Consider the following 24,709-nt stretch of genomic DNA (forward strand, 5'->3'; position numbering starts at 1 on the left):
ATTTAGACACGAAATGAAGATATGCACGTTAAATTACCTACTCGGTGAAATATTTATTCTTGATTATCGTCTACGAGAACTTAAAAGGCAATGGTGTAACCTAGAATCTAATTGATAATGTGCAGTATATTCTCTATATTCATCTTATTTTCAATGCTTGGTTACAAAAAATTAATATATCATAGTCATAGCCAATACATTATCGAGAGGTACTTACTTAAAAGAAGTTTCTCCTTCTGCAGTGTAAATAACATCTATTGTTGCATGTTTGCAATGACTAAAATGGTTAAAATAATTTGATAGTCTATTTATTAGCTGCATCACGTTATTACAGATTTTACGTGGATGAAAATACGTGTCTTAAGATATACAAACTATTACTAATGAAGCACACTTCAAAAGGATTTATATATTCACCATTATTCCTAGTACTTCTTTTCCACCTTCCCACATAAGATATGCTTCCTCTTTGATTTCCTTTCACTTTCCATGCATAAGAACAGAAAACTTGAAAACTCGCGCTAGCCCCGTTTCAAACATGCCGCTAGCAACACAAAACACAGGGCTTCGGATAATAACGAAAAGAAAACTGTTGGCCTGCTGGGTCAGACGGGCTTCTTAGGTCGAGGAAAGCATAGAGGAAAAAAAACAGATGGAGGGGACCCAAGAGACGATGGAGGGGAGGTAGTGAGAGAGACTGCTGTGGGGTGAGAAGCTCTTTCACCGAGAGTGGGGGGTCACACAGCAGCGCCATGGAAGAAAAGATCGTAGGCGCTTGACGTTGAGAAAACACGCTCGGGAAATTGGGCTATAGCGTAGTTATTACAAAGATCACATTGATGAAACGTATCTTATTTCCAAGAAGAAGGAAGAATGTTCTCATTTCCCGAAAAAAAAATTCAAATCGCGCTTTCTACGTGGTAGAATTATATCGAGAAAACAGGCGTTTTATTGTGTTTTTCAGCGCCAATAACTAATTAACAAATGCTTTTCAAATATTTTTTTTTCGCTTGCCGAGAAAATAATCTTAGCTTAAACCATATCCAAAAGAAGTTCTCTCCAGAGTGTATAATAAGCGAGCAAATGGCGAGCAACCTGAAGTCTGCAGAGCCGTTTTTCGCGGAGGTATAGAACACCCTTAAACACGTAAATATCGTAAAAGGCAAAAAGCATAGCCATGCTTACCTATTCTCATGTAAGCAAATCCTAGCTTCACGAAACTGCTTATCTTCTGTCAGAAATATCACATGCCGTATGGAGTAAGGCTATGGTAATCGGAAACTAATCTATTTAGAACCTAAATGTCTTCATGTTAGACCGAATATTTTCTTCAATATGACATGTTTACATATGTAAAGAGGTCATCAACAAAATAAACACATCCACTTCAGTTTCTGAGACACCACTGTGTAAAATTATTAGTTAGTGATTTTATCCTTATAAACGCAACTTCTCTGACAATTATTATTGCAGATACAAGTTCAGTATTACAAAACTTAGTTTTTTTGTTCATTAAACAGTGATAATTGTTACCCTAAATCTCTATTTAAAGTACAAGCTTGTAACTTGAAAAGAAGGATGTTAGGATACTTTGCATGAGCATGATATTCCAGGGGTAACGAGAATTTTCTGTGAATGGGACAATTTGAAGGCCTTCTCCTGGCTCCAAGGATTTTGTGACAAAGCCATAATATGAGATGAGTTTCAACAAGCTTTAGCTTTTACTCCATCTGGCAAGGTCACCAGGTCCCACACTTTGTTACACTTAGAGGACTGCATTTCCTGATCCAGTGCCCTTTTCCAGTATGACCTTTCTGGGCCAGCCAAGGCCTCATCGATGGAAATATGATCCTTGCCACTTTCAGAACTACTCGAAGCTAAAATGAAGGTACAAAGTCAGGGTAAAGCTTAGGGGTCCTATTTCTTAAAGGGTATTTTCTCTCTCTCACACTACTGGATTCCCTGACTTCAATGGATTCACCACAATTTTCAATACCAAGGACATCGTTATTGGAGTCTACTTCCCCATCCAAAACACAATCTTGACTTTCTGTCATTGGTCCTTCCATTCTAATCTCATTAAACCCAATTGACTTAACATTATTTAAAGGCAAACTAGATTCATTCCTAGGATAAAATGATAAAAAATGGTACACTGCACCATTCTTACCCTTATTTGGTACACTTTCATCCCTTACATTAGGCCTCTCATAATTTTTTAAGAAATCATTTCTTGCATTAATGACTTTTGTGGGATTATGTGGATCAATTTGTCTTTAACATTTTCTTGTTTCACAATACCCAACAAAATTAACCTTTTTCCCTTAGCATCACACTTACTTCTTTTCTGATCAGGAACAAGATCATATGCAGGACTCCTAAAAACCCTTAAATGTTTGAATGATGACATTTTTCCTCCCCACAACTCTTGCGGAGTCTTACCTTGAATAGCTCTATGTGGTACATAGTTTTTAATGTGGACTGCAGTGTTACAGGTCTTTACCCAATAGCCCTTTGGTAAGCCTGAATCAAACAATGTACATCTAGTCTGTACACATATTGTGCGATTAGCACATTCTGCCACACCATTCTGTTCAGGGGTGTATGGGGTGCTAGTCTGATGGTCTATTCCATGTAACCTTTCAAAGAATCAAACTTTTGATTAGGTAATTCAAGACCATTGTCAGATCTTACAACCTTAATCCTTAGATCTGTCCTGTTCTCAACCCAAGCTTTAAATTCATTGAATCTATCAAATGTTTCACTTCTGGATTTCAAAAAATAGCAAAATGGCTTCATGGAATAATCATCAACAACCACAAACATGTTTTTTGCCCCGCCGACTAAGACATCACCTATTCGACCACAGAGATCCATATTTACCAGACCCAAAACTTGATTAACAGGCATGCTGACACCACTCCATTTTTATATGAAAACATAGACAGTATGTTTAACATCCATCTTGGTATTACTTTAGAGCATCCCATGCATGTATTTTTAAGGAGATGAGTGTTTTTTCACTGTTACTTTTTCTGCAGAGTTTTGAAGGAGGAGGGGCAGCTGATGACAATTCGGGGCCTTCTGTGGAGACTAAGGGTTGCACTCAAGATGTGATTGAAAAGAATTCACAGCTCACATGCTCAGCCCGAACCACTGAAATATACATTCCTGTGCCAGACCTGGTACAGCCCAGGGAAAATGAGTTGGTAAGTTATGTTCTAGTACACAGTGAAACCTGATTTGAACCACCTTCATTTTACCAATTTCTCCGTTCTATAAGAAAGAGGGTGTGTCTGTCAAAAATATAAGTATATTTACGGGAAGGCACTCAAAGTAATGCAACCGTCAGTTGAAGGCCTTTTCCAGTTGTAACGTATGAGGCAGAAAACTGAACCACAGTAGTCTTTTTTAGTCAATATCACTTGTACAACACTGGAAATCTTCTGATAGAAATATCTTGTATCTGATGGAGTAGACTTGTTGATGACTGTGTGAAATGTCTGTTGAAGCCATTTGTCTTGGCTATAACTGGGCTGTGTCTCATTATTGCCCTCTCCTTGTTTTAAGCCATCTTCCTCCTTAATTTCAATGAAGGATCCAGCTACAACTGTTGTAACACCTCATTACAAGCATGGGTAAAGAAAATATTAAGACAATTCAATGTACAGTGGAACCTCAATCTGTCGTTTCAGCTATTTTGCCTCTGCTGTAAGTGGCCAAAACTCTCATTCAAATCACACGCCCTTTGTGACATAACTCTCCCTCCCTAGTTGAACGTTGATATTCTGGAGTTTGATCCAGGAGTCGCAAAAATATCATGAGTACATTGGCCAGCTGGAATGATTTCAAGAAAATGAGTATTTTTTATGATCGAATGGGCTTAGTATTGTTTTTTCTTTAATTGACTGAAGCCTATTACTATCTTCCAGTTTCAAGTGAAAGACGAGGATGAAGGTAACCTCAGTGAAGGGATTTATCCTATGCTGTACACATCAGATCCAGCAGGAATTTCAACTGGTGTGTCAGACCCATTGGCCACTGATGAATTGGTGAGTTGACTTTTGCCTTTTATAGTTCTAATTTTCTACGGCACAATATCATTCCTTAGTGGATTATTCCTAACACCTCTTAGAACAAACGTAAAGCATTCTCCTACTCCTGATCAATAATGACCAGCTACAGCATACATTTCATGAATGAATAATTTTAAATGAATTATTTATTGTAATGAACCTTTTTTTTGCTTTTTTATGCAAAACTGACAGCACAAATTTATTTACTGAGCAAGTGAGAGCACTGTCATTACATCACTGAGCAGTTATTAATGTTTTGATAGTGTAACACAGTATTTAAATCTGGTTTTGACAGAGTGGAAGGGTGATTAGGAATTGAGAGTTGAGAGGAGTACTGTTGAGTTTGGAACAGATTAATAGCATGACCATGACATCATGATGCAGCTGCTAGCCCGGTCGAACAACATAGCTTGTTCCTTATGAGAGATTGATATTCACAGGAATCAGATCAGATATGGAGTTCGTGATGAAAGTGAATAGGAATATATAACAAGGACTAGGGATTTGTCCTTTACCATTTTTGAATGGGGTGTTGCACGTTGACAATGCAAATCCATTACCAAAAGACATCAAATTTTAGTGAGGTGAACTGATTTTTATTTACTTTGACTCAATTTTCTGCTGTTGTTGTTCATAGTCTTGAAACTCTTCCACTATTAATGTAATATTAATATTTTTCTTATTCTTGGATTTATATTTTTTTCTTAGAAATCAGTGCTCTTTGCCTTGCTCATTTTTGAAAATTAATTTAATGCCAGGGGAAGTCTGCAATTTTAAGAACTATTTACTCTCAAGATATTCCCAATAAAGGGGTTCCTTCTTCTCACTAAGAATTTCATTAGATTATATTGAAACAATAAGAACATTATTAGCCAAATGTTGTTGGTTGATTAAGTAAATCTATTTCTGCTAAGAGGCAAGAATCGTTCATTGGGAATAATTTATTTTGTACCGACATCCTGTAATTAAAGCATTCTTCATGATCACTTTTGCTTCTTGTACCAATTGTTTATAATATGTATCAATGGAGGTTCCTTTTTCCAATAGAGCAATGCGGTAACATACAAGTGCCCTTCTGTTAAAGAAGATCATATCAGCGATGATGAAGATAGATATAGACTCAATGATTGCACTGATGGTGCATCAAGCAAACTGATTCATCAAGACATTTCTGGTCAGGTAATACTATTTATGAACTATGTATTGTCTGTTGACCTTGATTTACACATAAACTGATTGGCATCTTCCTAAAATTGGTTTTTCTTATCTTTAAATATTTATTTTCTTTTTCTGTTATAAATCCTTATTAATCTAACTAATGATATATGTACATCTAGAAGCATTCTTATCCCTTCTTCCCATCCATTTCTCCATTTCCCTTTTGACTAATGTCTTTATAAGTGTATCATATCTCATGCTTTGGCTGATGAAGTTTTGTTTTTTCGAAGACTTCTCCATCTATTTTCTGTACTTCCTTGGTACTTCCTCATTCAATCCCTTTTACCTTCTACATTATCCATGAGCAACACATTTTCAATTCTTTCACTTATGACTTTCATGCGGCCGTCGATTTAGAATCTTGCTATCATTTTTAAATATGCTCAGAATGTAGTGTGTCCAATGAATATTTTCCATATTTTAGTATTATTACTCTCAGCTGTGTGGAGATTCCCGTTTTCTTTAGAGTTCTCTTTGTGCCAAAGCTATTCTATTCACTATTTCTTTCTTGCTTCATCCATCACTGATAACTAGGCCTCATGTAGCTTGTGTGCTTTTAACCCATTTACGGCCAAGGTTAATAATCGGTAGAAATTTTGAAATTTATCATCATATTTAGGCTCAATAGGTACTAGAAAAGAAATTTTGAAAATTTTGAGCCCCTAAAAAAATTATTTATACCAAAAAAATAATGGTGCGTTTTCGCACCTTTGGCGGAATGTGGGTACTTTGGTTAACATACCTTGAAAGAACAAAATCTTTTTCTTTTCCACTGTTTTATTTGTATCCACATAAAAACGCATAAGTTAGTATTTATCATCATTATATAAATATTCATACAATATATAAACCCTTTTATTTATGAAAATTATTAAAACATTTTGGATGTAAGGGCACATTACATTTTACACAAACATATACTGTGTGGTTTTTACATAGCCTGAACCTTCTCCTTGACTCATTTTTCTCGATAATATGGGCTACATTATCTTTTTTGATGTCTTCTGGTAAGGAATTACGAGATGGTCTGCCTTTTTTCGGATTTGATCCCTCTGTATGTATATCTTCGCGATTGTCAATTGTAACTCGGTCACCTTTGATCAAAGTTAGCGCAATATGTGATCTAAAATCAATTTGAGAAATCTTTTGCCCAAATTCCTGTAGATTTTCCATGAATTGGTACACACACTATCTATTAAATTAGTAAATAATGGCCACCACCACTTTTTCCCTCTGATTTTGATTCTATAATTTGCGTTCGAATTGTCGTGAAGATCTACTCCGCCCATATGCTTATTCTTATCCCCAATGACAAGAGGTTGGGGAATTGTCACCTCTTTTCTTTCCTTGCGGCTAAATCTTTTCGCGCTACCTAAAGGGAAAACTGGCAATGTGTTACTAGCCACAATTACAACAGAGCTATCATTCCATTTGACTACGGACAATTCAGATTCCTTGTCAAAAGCATAATCAAATGAGCCGCGAGGTTTTTCACCAAGAGTCTTAGAGTCTTCAAGCGGGCATTTTCTAATCCTATTTTCCCGAATGGTTCCAGTTGCAAAGGATCCCCTTTCTTTTAGTGTTTGGAACAAGGACCAGGAAGAGAAGAAGTTGTCAAAAAATAGTCGATGCTGTGCAATATCAGGAATTATTTTCAAGAAATCCAAAACAACGCTAGCTCCTAATCCTACCTTCACTCCATCAGGGTTTGATTTAGCCCCTCCATATGGAATAAATTGGAAGAGATAACCATCTGAGGAGCAAAGGCACCATAATTTGAATCCAAATCGAACTGGTTTATTTTTTATAAACATTTTCGCTGAGTGGCGTCCAAAATACGGAACCATTTGCTCATCAATGGAAAGGTTGTGAGAAAAAATTCCAAATTGCAAAAACTTAGCATCCAATAGAGAATATATTGGTCTCAGCTTAGCAAATTTGTCAGTTTTGTCAAGAGAAGAGTTGTCAGAAAGGTGGATATTCTCCTTTATGCTTCTAAATCTCTTTCTACTCATATTTTTACGAACTAATTCAACGCATTTATCCTCATCTTTAGACCAGTATATATCCTGCTGAGGGAGCACATGATACCCAGAGAGAATCTAAATACCAAGAAATTTTTTTAAGTCTACAATACTGATGTTAAACTCATGCCTGTTAAACTCATGCCTGTTATTATCACTAGCATACGTTTTTGTAAAAAATACCAATTTCTCCAAAACCTCATCATCAAGAAACAGGCGAAAAATATCTGATGGAGACATGCCTCCAAATTCAAGTTTTATATTATCATCATATTCCTTCTCTTTAAATATTGGATGACACGAAAACTTAACATCAATGCCTTTTTTCCATTTTGGAAATGAGTCTATTTTGTCTGAGGATTGGATACCTTTTTTTCGGCGCCCTGACGGCTTTCCTTCTGCTTCTTGCGCACTCAGCCAGTGCTCCACTATACCATCGCCTCGATGCACTTCAAATGTGACCGCGGCGTCGTTGCTGATCGGCTCTGCAGTTAGAATGTTGTCATCGATGTCCTCTTCATCCGTCAAGTTGTAAACGTCTGGTGGTTTGTAGACAACATCCGTGGCTTCATCCACATAATCCAGGGTTTCCCCTAAAGTGGCCAGGTGGACATACACCTTCTTTTATTATCCATCTAAAGTAGTCGTAAATAAGTTTTAGTATCGGCAAATTTGCAAAAATAATAAAAAAGATAATATTTTTCACACTTACGTTGCCAGAAATGTCGATGATCTTGAAGCTGAAGACCCGGTTACACACGTCACACCTTACTACTGCGTATATACTTATGGGAGTGTACCTGCATATATACCTTCTTGAAGCCTTCTTCTTGAGTTGGAAGGTAAACTCTATGGATGTCTTCGTACTGGCGTTCTGTTTCTGAATGACCATTGCTGTTTGAGAAAGTATACATTACTCACAGTCAAGAACCGACTGGTCTTGTGCAGGGGTGCTCATTAGTTCACAATGTATCTAACGACAGAATGAAGTCACATTGTACCAATCGACAGCTGCGACACCAATAAGATAAGAAAAAATATAGAATGGTATTTGAAACCTATAAGTGCTTAGATCCGTTCCACGATTAACTTCATGGTGGTGTACAATGTAAGCGGCCAAGGTCCCTCCGCACGGTGCCTTTGCCCTAGTCTGCCATACCCCCAAACGCCAAAGGTGCGAAAACGCACCATTAAATACAATTGTCAAAATTGTGTATCTCTAAATACATTAGATGGTTTTAAAAAATTGTAGTGATTTAGCATTTATAGTACATTAATGATTCGAGTGTTTTGATTCATAAATATTTTTATGGCACTTGTAAAAAAATATTAAGTTGATAGCCCTCGACGAGCAAGAAATTTACAAAACTTGAAAAATGATAACTAAATATCCACACATAAATTTTAAAAGAAAATGGTTGTAAAAATAATTTTGTTATCTAATGAATAATTTACCATGGAGAAACTATGTAAAAAAGGGGTGGATAATTTATAACGGACTAATTAAAAAATGGTGCGTTTTCGCACCTTTGGCCGTAAATGGGTTAAGGTTATGAGACATGAAAATGACAGTGTTGAAACCATGGTCAGGAGTGGAGATATATGTGAAAGTGTGGAAGTTATCATTTGTTGTTCATATTTTATCATAGATAATAATTGTATTTACACCTGAAACAATTTCATACACTTGAAAGCACTGTTGTATAGCTTTTGAGCAAATATGTATGTAAAGGTTTCAGTTATTTTCGTGCAAGATAATGACATTCTTCTTAAAAGCTCAGTGCTCTTTGCTCTGCTGCTTTTGGGAAGTTAACTACAATGATAGGGGAAGTCCCCACTTTTAAAAGATATTCATTCTCATTATGTACCCAATGAAGTCGTTTCTCCCTTTTCTTAAGGCTTTTATTGGATTGTATGAGAAGGAAGAATAAGTTAACTGGCTGAATCTTGTTAGTCAATTAAGTTACTCTGTTTTTTACAAATAGGCCAGAATACTTGATCAGGGATTACTTGTTTACTACAGACACCCTGTAATTCAAGCTTCGTTCATGATCACTTATGCTTGTGCACCAATAGATGAAAATGTGTATCAAAGTGTGTTCCTCTTTCCAATAGAGTGATCTGGTAATGTACGAGTGCTCCTCTGTTAAAAATTATGAGATAAGCGATGATGAAGAAGAATATGTGTTGAATGATTGCTCTGATGGTTTTACAAGCAAACAGGTGCATCAAGACTCTTCTATTCAGGTAATACTATTTATGAACTATTTATTTTCCAGTGAACTTGAATTGCATATGAACTATGTTGCCATCATAAACCCACGTTCCTAAAATTCATTTCATAGAGTCCTCAAATCTTAACTAACATCTGCTTATCTTTTCATGTTAATGCTCTTCTTTTTGTGTATCCTTAATAACCTGACTTATTAAAACATTGAGCCATTTTTTCCCTACTTTCAGTCCACCTGTCCTCCTCGTTGTCTGTCTATTCTTCTTACTAGGCCATCATATCTCATGATGTAGCCGATTAAGTTAAGATTTTTAGAAGTCATCTTATCTCCCACTCTTCTTTTGACTTTTCTTCAGCTGTCAATTTTGAAACCTTGCTACTATTTATAAATATGTTCCATATGTAGTGTTTGATGAATTGTTTCCTTACAGCTGTATTTCAATTCTCAGCTCTGAGTAGATTATTCTTTTTTTGTAGAATGCTCTCTGTACCTGTGCTATTCTACTTACTATTTCTTTCCCGCTTCATCCATCACTGGTTATTCTGCTTCCCTTAGTATAACATGTCTGTCAGTTTTTAAGGTTATGTGAAGTGAAAATGAGATAGTGATGAAACCATGGTCAGTAGTGGAGGTATACATTTCCAGTTGTCTTTTGTTGTTCATATTTATCACGGATATATTGCATTTATACCAGAAAAATTTTTCACATCCTTGAAAGCACTGTTGTATACCTTCTGAGCAAATATGTTGTTAAAGGTTCAGTTATTTCTGGGAAAACTAATGACGTTCTACTTGAATATACATTATGTAATTTTCATTTAGTCCCTGGAAGTAAGAACAGCTCAATTACACACCACTCATCAATTGTTTGTCCAGGGTAACATAAACCTTCATATTTTCCCATTGAAGTTAAGCATCTCTTGTCCTATAAGGAGTTCATGTATATATAACTTTCTTCATTAACTTGGAATTGCCTCCTGTTATATCTAGTCTGAGTAACTTATTTTTATTAATCAAAATGTTTGACAAACTGACTTCTTTAGCAAAGCACCATAAATTATTCTCCTTTATTGACCCTATTAATTTTTCATGAATGTGTGTTATTACATTTGTGCTCTGGACTCTCATGGAAATTTCTCCCATAAAATAGGTTTCTAATAAGAATAGGATTACATCTGGAGTTTAACATTTCCAGAAACCATTGCCCTGAGGATCATTATGTGGCTTTAGAAGGGATTTTGCAATGCAAAAAAGAGGTTTTAAGTCTGTATTAAAGTGGTAACTTTAATAAACATAAGCATAAACAATATAAAATGCTGACATTATTTACTTTGAGGATGCTTGCAGGGTAGCATGAAGAATGTATCCATCTTGAATGAACTTTAATTTTATTCGAAAGACAAATTCTCAAAAGCATTTCTTTTTTTTGTATCTCAATCATGTATGATGATGATTTGGCATAATGTTGCAGCCCATAACCTTAACTGCTTCCCAAGGTGAAAAGGTGGAAACTCAGGGCACAGGAGCAGTAGTGGTAGACCTGGAGTGGACGCTGATTGGGGTAAAGAAGGAATCATCTCTAGAAGAGAATGCCCAGGTATATTAGGAATTCTTGCTATGGAATTTAATTAATTGATGATGGCGATATGTAGTAGGTAAAAATGTAAACATTTTTCATTGTAAATGGTAGGACGTTTAGCTTTCTGCACAGCTGTTAAGGTTACCCATTTGATTCAAATTTTCTAATTCCTGAAGTAGTATTCATATCTCAAAAGAAACCGTTTTCATTCCTTTTTATGTTTTATTTATGTGTTATATAATGCTTTCCTTATATTTTACGAAAGAAAATGCTGGTATTAATCATCTCATTAAGAATATCAGGTCTTACATTCAAATCAAACTTTTTAGTGATATAATATGTTAGAAGCTGCCCACAAATCACCCAAATGTAGGTTTACATAACCAATGGCTAAAACAAGAAAAGGGGGTCAACATTTACAGGTCTATTTTACTCCCTCATAAATGGTCTGCCTTCATGTAGGAGCGATAGCCCCGCGGTTATGATGTGTGGCTACTACCTGGAACTTCTAGGTTCAATTTTCACATGGAGCACTTTTCATAATTAATTCCTACTTTTCATTTTACAAATATTATATGTTTATTATTGGCTCCATGATTTTCACTGAAAAATTTAGTTTTCAGTGTCGGTATCTTCTTGTGCAATGTGGCTGCGTTAGGTTTTATCCCATTTTTTGACACGGATGCCTAATTTCAAATATGTTATTTTGGTTCTGTGATTACCAAAGAAACTTTAATTTTTTTATATTATCCTATGAAAATAAAATGACATCAATTGCAGAGTTAACTAATAAAGATAATATTTTAAAGCCGGCATAACATAAATCAAAGACCACTTTGATGTTGAAAGAAATGCGAATATATTCAATTTGCTGAGAGTGTTGAAAAAGGATTTATTGTGAGTGGAAAATATTTGTTAGGAATACCAAATTTTGATGCAATATGATGCATGAAGTAGTTTTAGTGAATCCTTAAAAAAATTTCTGAATCCTTTGTGCATACATGATTCATTTGTTGATGATTACTTACAGCTTACTTTAGGCGAGGATGGGGACCCAATTGAGAGATCAACTATTGCCCATGATTCCGCTACGAAGGCATTTGGTGAGTACTGTTTAGGATTGCAAATAACTCTATACATGGAGGAAATGATGTTCATGTAGAGGATGTACATGTTTATGCTTTTATTTTGTCAACTGTTGCTGTTACGAGGGACATAGTTGAGAATGCGATAGTGGCCGATGAGTCTGCAATGGAATCAGTGGGTTAGTGCTCTCAAGGGCTACAAATAGCGGTATATAGATAAGGCTTAGGCTGCTTTCTGATGGGATGTCTTTTCACTGGCCACTATCTCGTGTACCAGCATGCTTTCAAATAACCATATGTCTCTATGGATGCCTTCAGATGAGTCTAATTATACCATGGTCTCCGCAGCACCCATTTCATTCCGGAATGGAACCGTGCCATTGGCACCATGAACGGGCCCAAAAATTGATGCCGATTTCAAATGTGACGCCTTGCTAGATTTCATGATGCCATGCCGTGAATGGGGGATGGTACTGTGATGTCATATTTCCTGAAAGTGGCCTTCTTGTGACTTATTATTCATCCATCCATATTTTTTGTTTTCTTTGGTTTAAGTGTCAAATTGATAGGGAAGAAGAGTTACCTTTACTTGCTTTTGTGGTCATCTGTATCATTTTTAATGCCTGACAAAAATTTTTGTTGTATTGCAATTTTTAACATTTAACCAGCCATGTTTTGAGACCAGTTTATTGAAAAAAAATAGAAACATATCACCATAAAGTAGCACTTGGCTTGAGAATCGAGTATTGAAAATTCTTAATTGAATATGTGAATATGGAAACTGGTCATGTGAATGGAAAAATTATCTTTGCTTTTGGCCCATTTTAAGTTAGTGGGAAAATTATGGAAAATATTTTAAATGGGCGCATTCCTTTTCGCCCTTCTTTCCCTACAATAGGCTATGGTGCTTTTTTAGGTTTTACAGAGAGCCAAGCATGAAGCTTCCTTGGTGGAGAAAATACTGTTTACATAATATAAAATCGATAGTAATGCGCCAGTAATGGAATCAGTATGGCTAAGAACAACCAAACTTCGTTTCATTCCCTTAATTGTAGGATTTTGGTGTTATAAAACAGCATAGTATTGATAGTGGGTGTCATGCTAACTTTGGTTAGTAAGGTAATGATTCTAGCTGTAAGTTTTATCTATCTCACTGCAGGATGTAAATTCAGGGGCAGTCACTTTCCCCTTTTAACACTTTCATGTCAAACGTGGGTCGGAGCCAACGGGCATTTTCATGCCATACACCTAACGCCAGGTATAGCTTATTGTTCATGGTGAATTTTGCATGGAATTACACACATTCTTACTTCTACGAGGTTGACTTTAATCTGGACTTCCGAAAAAATACTTACATGTCATATACAACCAGCAGGGAGAAGATGTTAAAAAAAAAGAATAACAAAATGCACCGCGGCAATTGGCCAAGATGATGTCACAGAAAAAACAAACATTACAAAACTCCCTCCTTTGCTGTGACATCATTTACGCAACACAAACAATCATAAACAAAAAAATGGTCCACACAAAAAAAAATTCTTTCAATATTCCACTCTTGAATATTGATGTAACTTCATAAGAAATTCATCTGCCACGTTATCACTACTACATATATATTCATATCTTAAAATACCCTTTTTAACATAATCTCTACATAAGTTGTACTTTATTTACAAATGCTTAGACAGCTCTGTATCCCCATAATGCTTAGCAAGCCACATTGCACTCATGTTATCAGCTTTAGATACATACTCTGCTTCGCAAGTAGATGCTGATACAGTGTCTGACTTCTTGGGTAATTTGCTATTCCAACTCACTGGAGCATTTGCAAACATAGATATGTAAACAGTAACAGATTTTCTCTCCAAGGAATTGGCAAAATCTGCATCACAAAACAGCAAAATAGGACATTCTGAACGACAAAATTTCAATTTTACATCCGAAGTCCTTTTCAAGTAAAACATAATGTGCTTTACATCTTGCCAGTTTCTATTAGATGGATTACTATTGCTTTGACGAGCTTAACATACAGCAGAATATATGTCAGGCCTTGTAGTAGTGGCTACATATAACAACATACCAACAGCTTTCCTGTACACATACTCATTGAACCTTTTGGATTCTTGATCATAATGTCTGTCATTTCTATCTATCTCTAATGGAGACGACCTCCCTTCCCTTCTTCAAGTCTGAATTCCTTTAGTATTTGTTGTATGTAAGGAGTTTGGTGAATAAACATCTCATGGTTCCCATACTTGATACTCATTGACAAAAAATGTGTCATCTTCCCTAGGACTCTAATCTCGAGTTTGCATCCTGATTCTTTCTTAACACGTTCTACTTGTTCAATCTTCCCCCAAAATGCCAAATCATCAACGTAAATACCAATACATTGATCTTCACTCTCATTCACATACAGGCATGGATCCTTTACCAGCTTCTTCAAACCCAAATCATTCAAGACGTTATGCAAAGTCACATGCCACTCCCTAGCGCTTTGTTTTAAACCATATAAGCTTTTTAAAAGTTTCCACACCTTTCCCTTATCTATTGTAAAGAACCTTGGTTGGTCCATTTACACTTCTTCAGTAAGTTCTCTGTGCAAGTATGCTGTAAGAACGTCAATGTGTTCTTCCACCCAATTGTTTTGAACTGCCAGTGCCATCATCAGCCTAATTGTCTTTTTTTTGATAACTGGGGCATAAGTATCATGAAAATCTACACTCTGAACTTGCTTAAACACCTGTGCCACCAATCTGGCCTTGAACCTATTCACACTGCCATCTGGATTTTTCTTTAGTTTCAGAACCCACTTGCATCCTAGAATGTTCTTATCAACAGGTCTATCTACCAATACATAAGTACCTGCAGCTCTAATACTTTCTAACTCACTCTCCATAGCTGCCCTCCACTCATCAGCATATTCTCCACTTAAAGCTTCTACTGGGCTTAAGGGTTCCTCAATAAAATCAGATATTAATGCTGAGAAATTGCAACAAGAACATTTTTTACCTTATGTTCCCTTTCACTTCTACGTAATGGGGCAATATCTAAATCCTCACCTTCATCATTCATGCCACTAACCAAATCATTCTCATTGGCCCCAACTTCAGTTATGACCTCATTCCTATCCCCAACTTCATTCACAAAATCATCATCTGCAATCACATCTCCAAATTCATTCACAAAATCATCATCTGCAATCACATCTAAATTCTCATCATCATAGTCACAATCATAAACCATCATTCTGTCTTTTGATGTAGTCCTTTCTTTGAAGGGAAACTTGTTTTCTTGGAATTTAACATTCAATTATACAATCTGTAACCTTTAACATGGTTCTCATATCCTAAGAATACACATTGCACTGCTCTGGGTAGGAATTTACCCTGTTTTTTCGCTAACCAGGCAGCACACCCAAATATTCTTTGTCTGCTCAACTCTTTATCCACTCTCTGTCCCTTCCACTATTGAAAAGGGATTCTATTATTTATCGCTCGTGAAGGACTTAAATTGCATATGAAACATGCTGTGTTGGCAGCTTCACACCAAAATGATGTAGGCAAACCTGACTGAAATAATAAGCATCTTACCATGTCTACAATAGTTGGGTTATACCTTTCTGCCACCCCATTCTGTTGTGGAGAGTATGCGACAGATTTTCGATGAACAATCCCATTTTCTCTGAGAAAGTTCTCAAAAATACCCCCACAATACTCACCACCCCCATCAGTCTGTAAGCATTTTAATTCTAGGCCATGCAGTTTCTCGACTTCAACCTTATAATCCTTAAATTTTGAAAAGACTTCATTCTTTTTCTTACAGAATTTCACTACTGAGTACCTACTAAAATCATCAATAAAGTTTACCATGTACATTGCTCCACCGTGTGATCTAACGGGAGAAATCATTTAATCACTGTGCACTAGTTCTAATGGTTTGCTAGTTATTCTGTCTCTTCTCACTGGAAAAATGGTGTTTTTCATCTTACCTTCTATACATACATCACAGCTCTCTCTTTATTTAGGTACCTTGAGTTTTTCTAACCCTGGAATTATCTTTATGGCATCTGTGTGCAAGTGTCCAAGTCTCTGATGCCAAACATCAATGCTGACTGCTTTCAATGCCACTGCTTCAATGTCATCCTCGACCTTGAAATCATCAGATTGCACTACACATGATTGAGCAACATTAGAAATTACCACATCTCCCTCCAGAGCATATAATCCTTCATGTACATATGCCGTAAATACATTGCTCCCATCAAATATACCAGTAGCACATTCTTTATCAAATAGTACCTTCACATTGTGCCCATTCAGTTTGGAAATTGAAACTAAATTGAAATTTAATTCAGGCACATACAACACATTTTTCATTTCTAGGTCATTACCACCACATTTTTCTGACATACTGAGCACAATAGTACCCCGTCCACAAACCTTAATACTACCTTAACTAAGAGTTACATTTCCACCTCCCGGAGTGAATGATGAAAACAATTCCATCTTAGAAGTCATATGCTCAGTCGCGGCTGAGTCTAACAACCACATATTAGGACCTTTCAGAGCAGACAAAGCATACAATCTTACACAACTAATGGTTTTCTTTTCTGACTTCGCTTGCACAAGATTATTATTAGTTTTACTTACATTCTTACTTGTACAGTCAGCAGCCCAATGTCCCCATTCCTGACAAGCATAGCACTGCACTTCAGGACACACTTTACTAATATGACCAGATTTCTTACATTTAAAACAACACCTGGTATTGTTTTCCCTCTTCTCCACTGCAGCAAGTTGACCTTTCCCTTTCGGCCTTGAACGACTCTTCCTTTCCTACTTATAGGTTATGAGCGCAGTCCGGTCATTTTCCTCTCCGTTCAGTTGTAGGCGCCTCCTTTCTTCGTCCAGCAAACGTCCCTTCCCCTTCCGCGTTGTTAGCTGAGGCTCTTGGAGAACGTTTTGAATAAACACTTCGTATACATCAAGTGGAAGTCCCGCCGACAGAAAATTAGCTACGACTTCATCATCGAACTCAATACCACCTCTCTGCACTTTCTTATTCAGTCTTTCAATGGATGCTGCATATTCTTGCATGCTGATGTCTTCGGTCTTGCTTACGTTGACCATCTCCTTCAGTGCGTACAAAGCATGGAACTTCGTAGACGTGACATATATTTCTTCTAAAATCGCCCATGCCGCTTTCACTCGGGTACAGTCCTCAATATCTAATAAAAAATCATCACCTACGGTTTTGTATAATACTGAGATAGCCTTTCAGTTAAGTCTTAATTGGTCAACGTTCAACTCCTCAATTTCGTGATATCCCGGCTCTATCGCAATCCAACAATGTTTATCAATTAAGTGCGCCTTCACACGCAACTTCCAGGCGAAATAATTTCCATTAGACAATTTTGGAATAAAATTGCCGTTATGGTCCTCACTGTCCGCCATGATGACTAGTGAAAAACCTCACAATCAGTCGCTCAGTGATATACTTCACTCGAATTCGTCAACCTTCAACAAGTATTTCAATCTGCACTCTACTTGGTTGCCTGTCTGGGCCCTTAACCTATTGTTCATGGTGAATTTCGCATGAAATGACACACATTCTTACTTCAACAAGGTTGACTTTAATCTGGACTTCGAAAAAACACTCTTACATGTCATACACCACCAGCAGGTAGAAGACGTTAAAAAAAAAGAAGAACAAAATGCACCGCGGCGATTGGCCAAGATGATGTCACAGAAAAAACAAACATTACAACATAGCTGTCGTGGATTTTTCAATGCAAACGATTAGACATCTGCTCCTGCCAATGCGAGGGAAGGGAAGATAACCCTGAGTTAGAAATCGTCGGATGCATTCAGTGGCCGTACTCTGTATTTCGAATTTATTAAGTATTAGGCTGTAAAGTTATGGGCAGTCAACTATACCCTTTCTTGCCAGTTGGAAAACGTTTTTGTGCTACGAGAAGCATTAGGACATTTTAAACATTTCTGTATGGAGCTCTATTTTGGGGGGAGTTGCATGGGTATTTTAGTCCCTTAGAATTCAGACCCAGCTCATCTGGGTATCTATCCCTCACTCCAGTCACTTACCCAGTCATAGCATTAATCCGCAGCCAACTCATTTCATTACCAATGTTTTTTCAACCAGAAATTGTATTTCATTTTCAATAATTTACTCTTTTAAAAGATTGGCTGCAGTGAGGATGATCATAAATGAGTGGGAGGGTTCTGGTCTTCTACGTATGAAAATGTCCATCGCCTCCACCCGACATCCAGCACGAAAGTGTTTAGCCCGACCCACCCACTCATTTATATCCTCTCCCCAGTACTCCGTCGTGAAGTGGTTGCACTGTCAATTGTTTTTGCGATGATATATTTTTTTGCATACTACATACTATTGAAATTTTTTACTTTGAAATGAATTCTCCATTTTTTCTCTGTGCGTAAGCAATTTTGAAAACGAAATTTTAGCGTTAAAAATAACAAATTTCTGAAGTTATAGTCTTCGAACCTTGTGTTCACTAACTTTGTTGTCATTAACACTACAAATCCGTTTAAAATTCAAAAATGCTTAAAAGAGGTTAGTAATTTTTAGAAGGTTAAATTATTGAAAACAAGTACTACATTCGGTTTAAAAAATACTGGTAACATTATAAGTTGTCCATGGACATGTGTTGAGATAGAGATAGAGACTCAAGTGCAGTAGCAGGCGTAAAGGAAGGGCACACCGTTGAGTTGTCTCCCAAATGAGTAGTGAACTCTACTCTAAAAAAAGCTAAACACAGACTCCAAATATTCTCATGCTGACGAGGACAGAGTGTTTCACACATCTAAGTTACTGTTATGGGTACCTTGGCAAGTGGCCTGCTTTATTGCCTCCTCTGCAGGGAGGGGTAGTAGGGGTGCAAGAGACCTTAAGCTGATGCTTTACAAGGGACAAAGTTCAACCGTTTTCCCTGCAGTGAGTTACAGAAATCCGCACTCCTAAAATACAAAGCAGTGATTCGCAGCCGTACGATTTATTAAAGGTACCCTTCTTCTGGGTTCTTTATCTCATAGCTTTGCTGATATGGGAGTATTTATTGTGGGTGTCACTCCCCTGTCGCGTTTAAATATAACATATCTTCTTCGTAGTGGAATTGCTAAATAGTCAACTGAATAGGAAGTGTTTTCAGTTCATTTTCTATTATAAACTGTGAATAAGCGGTCCTGCATGTGCAACAGTTTTTCATGGTAACTATCTTTTATAGAAATTATTTTGCATTTGCAGCCCAAAGGACCTACTGAATTAGTAATTCAGCTGTATTGTTGTAATATTGTTATTCTGTTAGTTGAACGATTTGTGGGTGCCAAAAAGTACATGTGATAACTAGTTCACTATTGTTTCCCTGGCCCAAATATTTGCTGGAAAATAGGCTTTCATACATTGGTACGATCAAAAGTAGTTAAATGTAAATTAAGAAAGGATTTTGACCCAGCAAGAGCAGAGCAATGAATTTATATCTCTTTTGATTTTCTGCATAAGATTGCTTAGATAGCAATAAAGACGCTAATTATGAAAAAGAGTGGAATCACTACTATCCCAACGTAAATAAAAGCTGAGGCGTGCGTGCAATCCTGGAATATGTAGCCCCGATACGCCTCCAAACGATTGTTTATCTCATTACAGTTAAGGATAATTGGTCACCAGATCGTTATTTTGTTTATTTTATTGCTTTTAGCTTTGAATGCTTAATGGTTTTATGAAAACGAATTCAGGAATAATTAAAAATATATTTTGTAGATGTTCATCTGTAGTGCCACAAAATTTACGATTTTTATTTTTTAATTGGTTGATTGAGTGATTTTTTATTTACAAAATATTTGCTAATCATAAGATATTCAATCGAATTGTAAATTAATTTCTCTTTTTAAAATATCTACCTTAGGACAATTGAAAATAAAGAAAAAAGGTTTAAATCACAGTCTGCCTTAAAATAAAACAAATTTTTAAAGTGGCCTGATTTCTTTCTTCTTCTTTAATTGCAAGTCAGATGTGTGGTGTGCATGTGTTTTGGCTTATGTATTAATACGATGGGTTATAATGATTCCTGTTGCCCTAGACGTTTTTGTGTTATGTGTTTCTTTCCCAATCTTTTCCCATCCATTCATTTTCTGTTTATTTTTGTTTCTGGTTTCAAGACCAGGCCAGGCTATATTTTAACTCCGTGATTAATGGCATTTTTCATCCATTAAATCGATTTTGAGTGGTAGGATTAGGAGTCCTAGATATCATGTTTGAATGTGATAGTTGTCATTTGAAATTCTTTTCTAGGGTTCCAAACAGACGATGGAATCCCCATTCAAACACCATCAACTTCATATCTGCCTGCGGAAGGAAATGTGAGGAATTATTCAATTGATGAATGCACTGGTCCCTCAGCTTTTGTGACACAAATTGATTCCAACTCTGGAGCATCCCTAGTAAAGGCAGAAAGAAACCTGATGGATGAAGACTTGGAAAAATGTGGTGCTCCAGATACTGATATGAAAACAAATAGCTCAATTCCTGATGATAGACAATGCAATGCGAGAAACAACAAATCACATAAAATCAGCGGAACCGGAGGCGCAAAGACTTTTTTTGGGAAGAAAGGTGGTCATGATGCACCAAATACCATGAATAGCCTTAGGAATATCAGACTTAATAGAATTGAAAGAAATGGCTGTGAGACCCTCGTGGGAGACAAGGAGGAGATGCCTAATTGCTCGATCAAAAATCCTGGGATCAGTAACAGGTCAAACAAAAATTCATTTCACTGCAGAGATGCATTCAACGACAAAAATGAGCTAATCAAACACACAAAAAGTAATTCTGTTGCTCATAATTTTGATGCTGTAGCAGAATCATCAATCGCAGAGAAATCTTATTCGCGTTCAGTCTGCAAAACGTCCTTCTCTCTGCATAATGACCTTGTTTCCCACATGCGTTCACGCACAGGAGAGAGACCTTTTTCATGCAACGAGTGTCAAAAGGCTTTCTCGAGGAAGTCCCACTTAGATCGTCATATTCGTACACACACGGGAGAGAAACCTTTTACTTGCAACGAGTGTGAAAAGTCTTTCTCGGATGAGAGCGCCTTAGTTGAACATATTCGTACGCACACTGGGGAGAAACCTTATTCTTGTAGCATTTGCTCCAAGTCTTTTAATCAGAGAAGCAACCTCAATGCACACATCCGTACACACACGGGAGAGAGACCTTTTTCATGCAATGAGTGTGAAAAGTCTTTCTCGAAGAAGGTCCAATTAGTTCGTCATAATCGTACACACACGGGAGAGAAACCTTTTTCTTGCAACGACTGTGAAAAGTCTTTCTCCGAGAAGAACACCTTGGTTAGACATGCACGCACGCACACGGGAGAGAAACCTTATTCGTGTAGCATTTGCTCCAAGTCTTTTGCTCTGAGTGTCAGCCTCAATAGACACATCCGTACACACACGGGAGAGAAACCTTATACTTGCAACTATTGTGAAAAATGTTTTTCGAATAAGAGCCACTTAGTTAGACATGTACGTATGCATTAGGGAAAGAAACCTTTTTCATGAAACGAGTGTGAAAAGTCTTTCTCAAGAATGGGAGACGTAGCGACATTTTTTCGTACACACTCAGGGGAGAATTCTTATTCGTACAAAAGGTGCGATAATTCTTTTCCTTTAAGCAAAATTCTGGTCGGACACATTTGAACGCGCGCAGGAGGGATACTTTTTTAATGCAGAATTTGCGAAAACACCCTTCACTCAGTTGTTCTCTCAACTGTCACTTGCTAAACCACACGGATGAGAATCATTATTTGTGCGGTGACAAAGAGCCTATTAAAATGGACATGTGTGCACACCCAATAGGATATTTATTTTTGCAACATCTGCAGCAACTATTTAACTCGTTAATACGACCTAGTTACACATTCGTGCAAAAAGAGAATATTAAAATTATCAATTTCACATTCGCTGTAAATATTTTGATTAGAGGGCTTACCTTCACAGTCACATGTGAGAGCAGCTATTTTTATGCATAACCTGCATCAATCCAGCACTGCAAGGAAAGACCTTGACCACCACATGTGTGCATGATAAGATTTGAGACATTATTCATGAAGATTTTGTGTTATGTATTTCACTTTTGGTTTTAACCTCTACCGCCACATTGACACGCAAGTGAGAGACACTATTCATGTTGTGTATGCTGTGATTATTTCACTCTGCTAATTCACCTTTGTGCATGCAACATGTTTGCTCGGGGACAGGACAATTCATATAAATGTTACAAATGCTTCTAATTCAATCTCATGCAAATATGCACCTAAGAGCCAAATAGTTAATTCTTGCCTGCACATCGAGGAATGAATGATAGTTTAGTGCCAACATGGATTATTGACAATCTATGTGAATGCATAAAGAATGTACCAAGTCATGTATTTTTAGATTTTCAAAGTGAATATTGGAGGAAAGCAGTTGCAGAAAAGGGTACAGCCAGTCTGGCAGATTGGGATAAAGCAGCCTGCATTCCACATTTTTGATTGAAGACGACATTTATTTTCAATCCAACGTGTATTGCTCAAAGCCCAGCCTCTACAGTCATTTCATAATTGGTTCTGAATTTTCATGGAATGTATCATATGTCCTTTGAATATTTTTGGTTGAAATAATCAGTATTGTATCCACATTTTATAAATAATGTGATAATATTGCACAATAATAGGCTCATGTCCGAGTTTGCTAATTTGATGAATTTAGTATGTTTTAGTTTATTTTCATTCTTAAAATATTTTCAATTTTATTCCTACTTTTTTATTTTTGGTTGAGGCTGAACTGTAAGCCACCGAGTACATCCGCTGTGTTGCGGATGTTGGGTAAAACTTAAGATATAAAGTTTAGTGGCCATATAAGAGATTTAACTTGTCAAATAATCAGTCACGGACAAATGGCGGCATTACCCCGAGCTGATTTTAGTCTATCCCCGGTCAAGATAGGCTATCCAAATGATACATAAGGCCTGTGAAGATGCCGTGATTTTGCGATATGAGGCTTCCCCTAACTGTGCTTCACATAACCTGGGGGAGAGGGCTGAAGCTATTCTTCGTATGAGTGAAGGTGGAAACCACATCTGTCTGTACGGCGACACTCTTTTCACTGCAGGCATGAGAACATGTACTTAAACAGCTGTAGTACTGCAATGTGGAAGGCAAGGGAAGCTGCCACATCATTGTACCGAGGAGTCGCTGCAACTCCAACTTTAATTAATCATGCATGATGGAATTCTCTCAGGTAAAACATGACGGAGTTTAGCTTGACCACCATTCTGATCTCCAGGAGGAGACTGCCTGAGAGGGTTAATTTGTCAACTGTGATACAGTTATGACCTTAGAGTATATAGTTCAATCCTTTAATAACTCTATGGTGGGTGCTTTCCATTCATGCGACTCACGCGTCGACTTGTGTCGGCTCGCGGCATTTGTTTATAACTCTCCTATTCCTGTGCGTTACCATTTGTTGACTTGTGTCACAACAGTCGGCGACACACCGAATGGAACACGAAAACCGCGACGCAAGTGGACTTGTGTCGACGTGTGTCAATGAGTGGAAAGCACCCGGTACCAAGACCGGAGAAACCTCGCTGCTCGCTGCTTATTGCTGCATTTCGCTGACGTTCATCGTTGAACTTAAAATAGTCCCATCTAGATTTTAGTTTTATATCATATTCTATGCCATTTTAGTCCATTTAATTTATTTTTGTGGGGACTCGTCCGACAAAGTCATTTCGGCTGTGACCGCTGTGACTCATCGATGAGTGATCAGTGATCACTTCACCTCGTGGTGAAACACGAGATTTGTCTCTTTCAACAACTGCAGACATTTATTAAAGATATCTGGTGAGTACATGCTAATTAATCATATAGTATTTAGTAAGAACCGCAAATGTGTAAATAATTAAACGGAAAATATTTTGTGATGTCATCAATTGCCTGTAGCTGAACGTAATTTATTTGCAATAACTTATTTGAAGCACAAAAAAACTTTATTACTAATTATGGTTTTTATATCGAGGGAAATAACGATTGCAAGGGGAATTTAGGGGTGTGTAATGCACGTGCTGATGGACTTGTTTTTCTCTCAATTTGGGCATCCGTTTATGCCTGTCCTCATTTTAGATACAGGTACATAAATAATGCTTTAATTTAGAAGTTTAGGGTATTCACGTGCGCGGTTGTATTATTACATTCCTTTGTAAAACTATAAACGTCTTGACTTCAATGGGCATGGGTGACGGGGCTCACGGGGTATCCGGTGACCGGGAAAAACTGGAAATATGCATTACTCATACATGAATTTTTGCTCCTACCCATACAAAAAAATCTGTGCTGCGACTGCACTAAATCTGCACTGTAACTGGACTAAACTCTGTGTTTAGCACAGTCACAGTACACTTTTCTGTACTAGAC

The 24,709-nt window shown here is 37.1% G+C and overlaps 1 protein-coding gene across 1 annotated transcript; it reads left to right on the forward strand.

Moving 5' to 3' along the window:
* The first annotated feature begins 3,008 nt into the window (after positions 1-3,008).
* Positions 3,009-21,794, forward strand: LOC124172065 (zinc finger protein 37-like). The gene is made up of 7 exons (XM_046551472.1): positions 3,009-3,209; positions 3,933-4,052; positions 5,124-5,255; positions 9,434-9,565; positions 11,021-11,146; positions 12,159-12,231; positions 20,542-21,794. Exons 1-7 carry the CDS (start codon positions 3,009-3,011, stop codon positions 21,792-21,794), a joined length of 2,037 nt encoding a protein of 678 aa, XP_046407428.1.
* The last annotated feature ends 2,915 nt before the right edge of the window (positions 21,795-24,709 follow it).

Source organism: Ischnura elegans (assembly GCF_921293095.1).
Source record: "Ischnura elegans chromosome 13 unlocalized genomic scaffold, ioIscEleg1.1 SUPER_13_unloc_1, whole genome shotgun sequence".
NCBI classification, from domain to species: domain Eukaryota; kingdom Metazoa; phylum Arthropoda; class Insecta; order Odonata; family Coenagrionidae; genus Ischnura; species Ischnura elegans.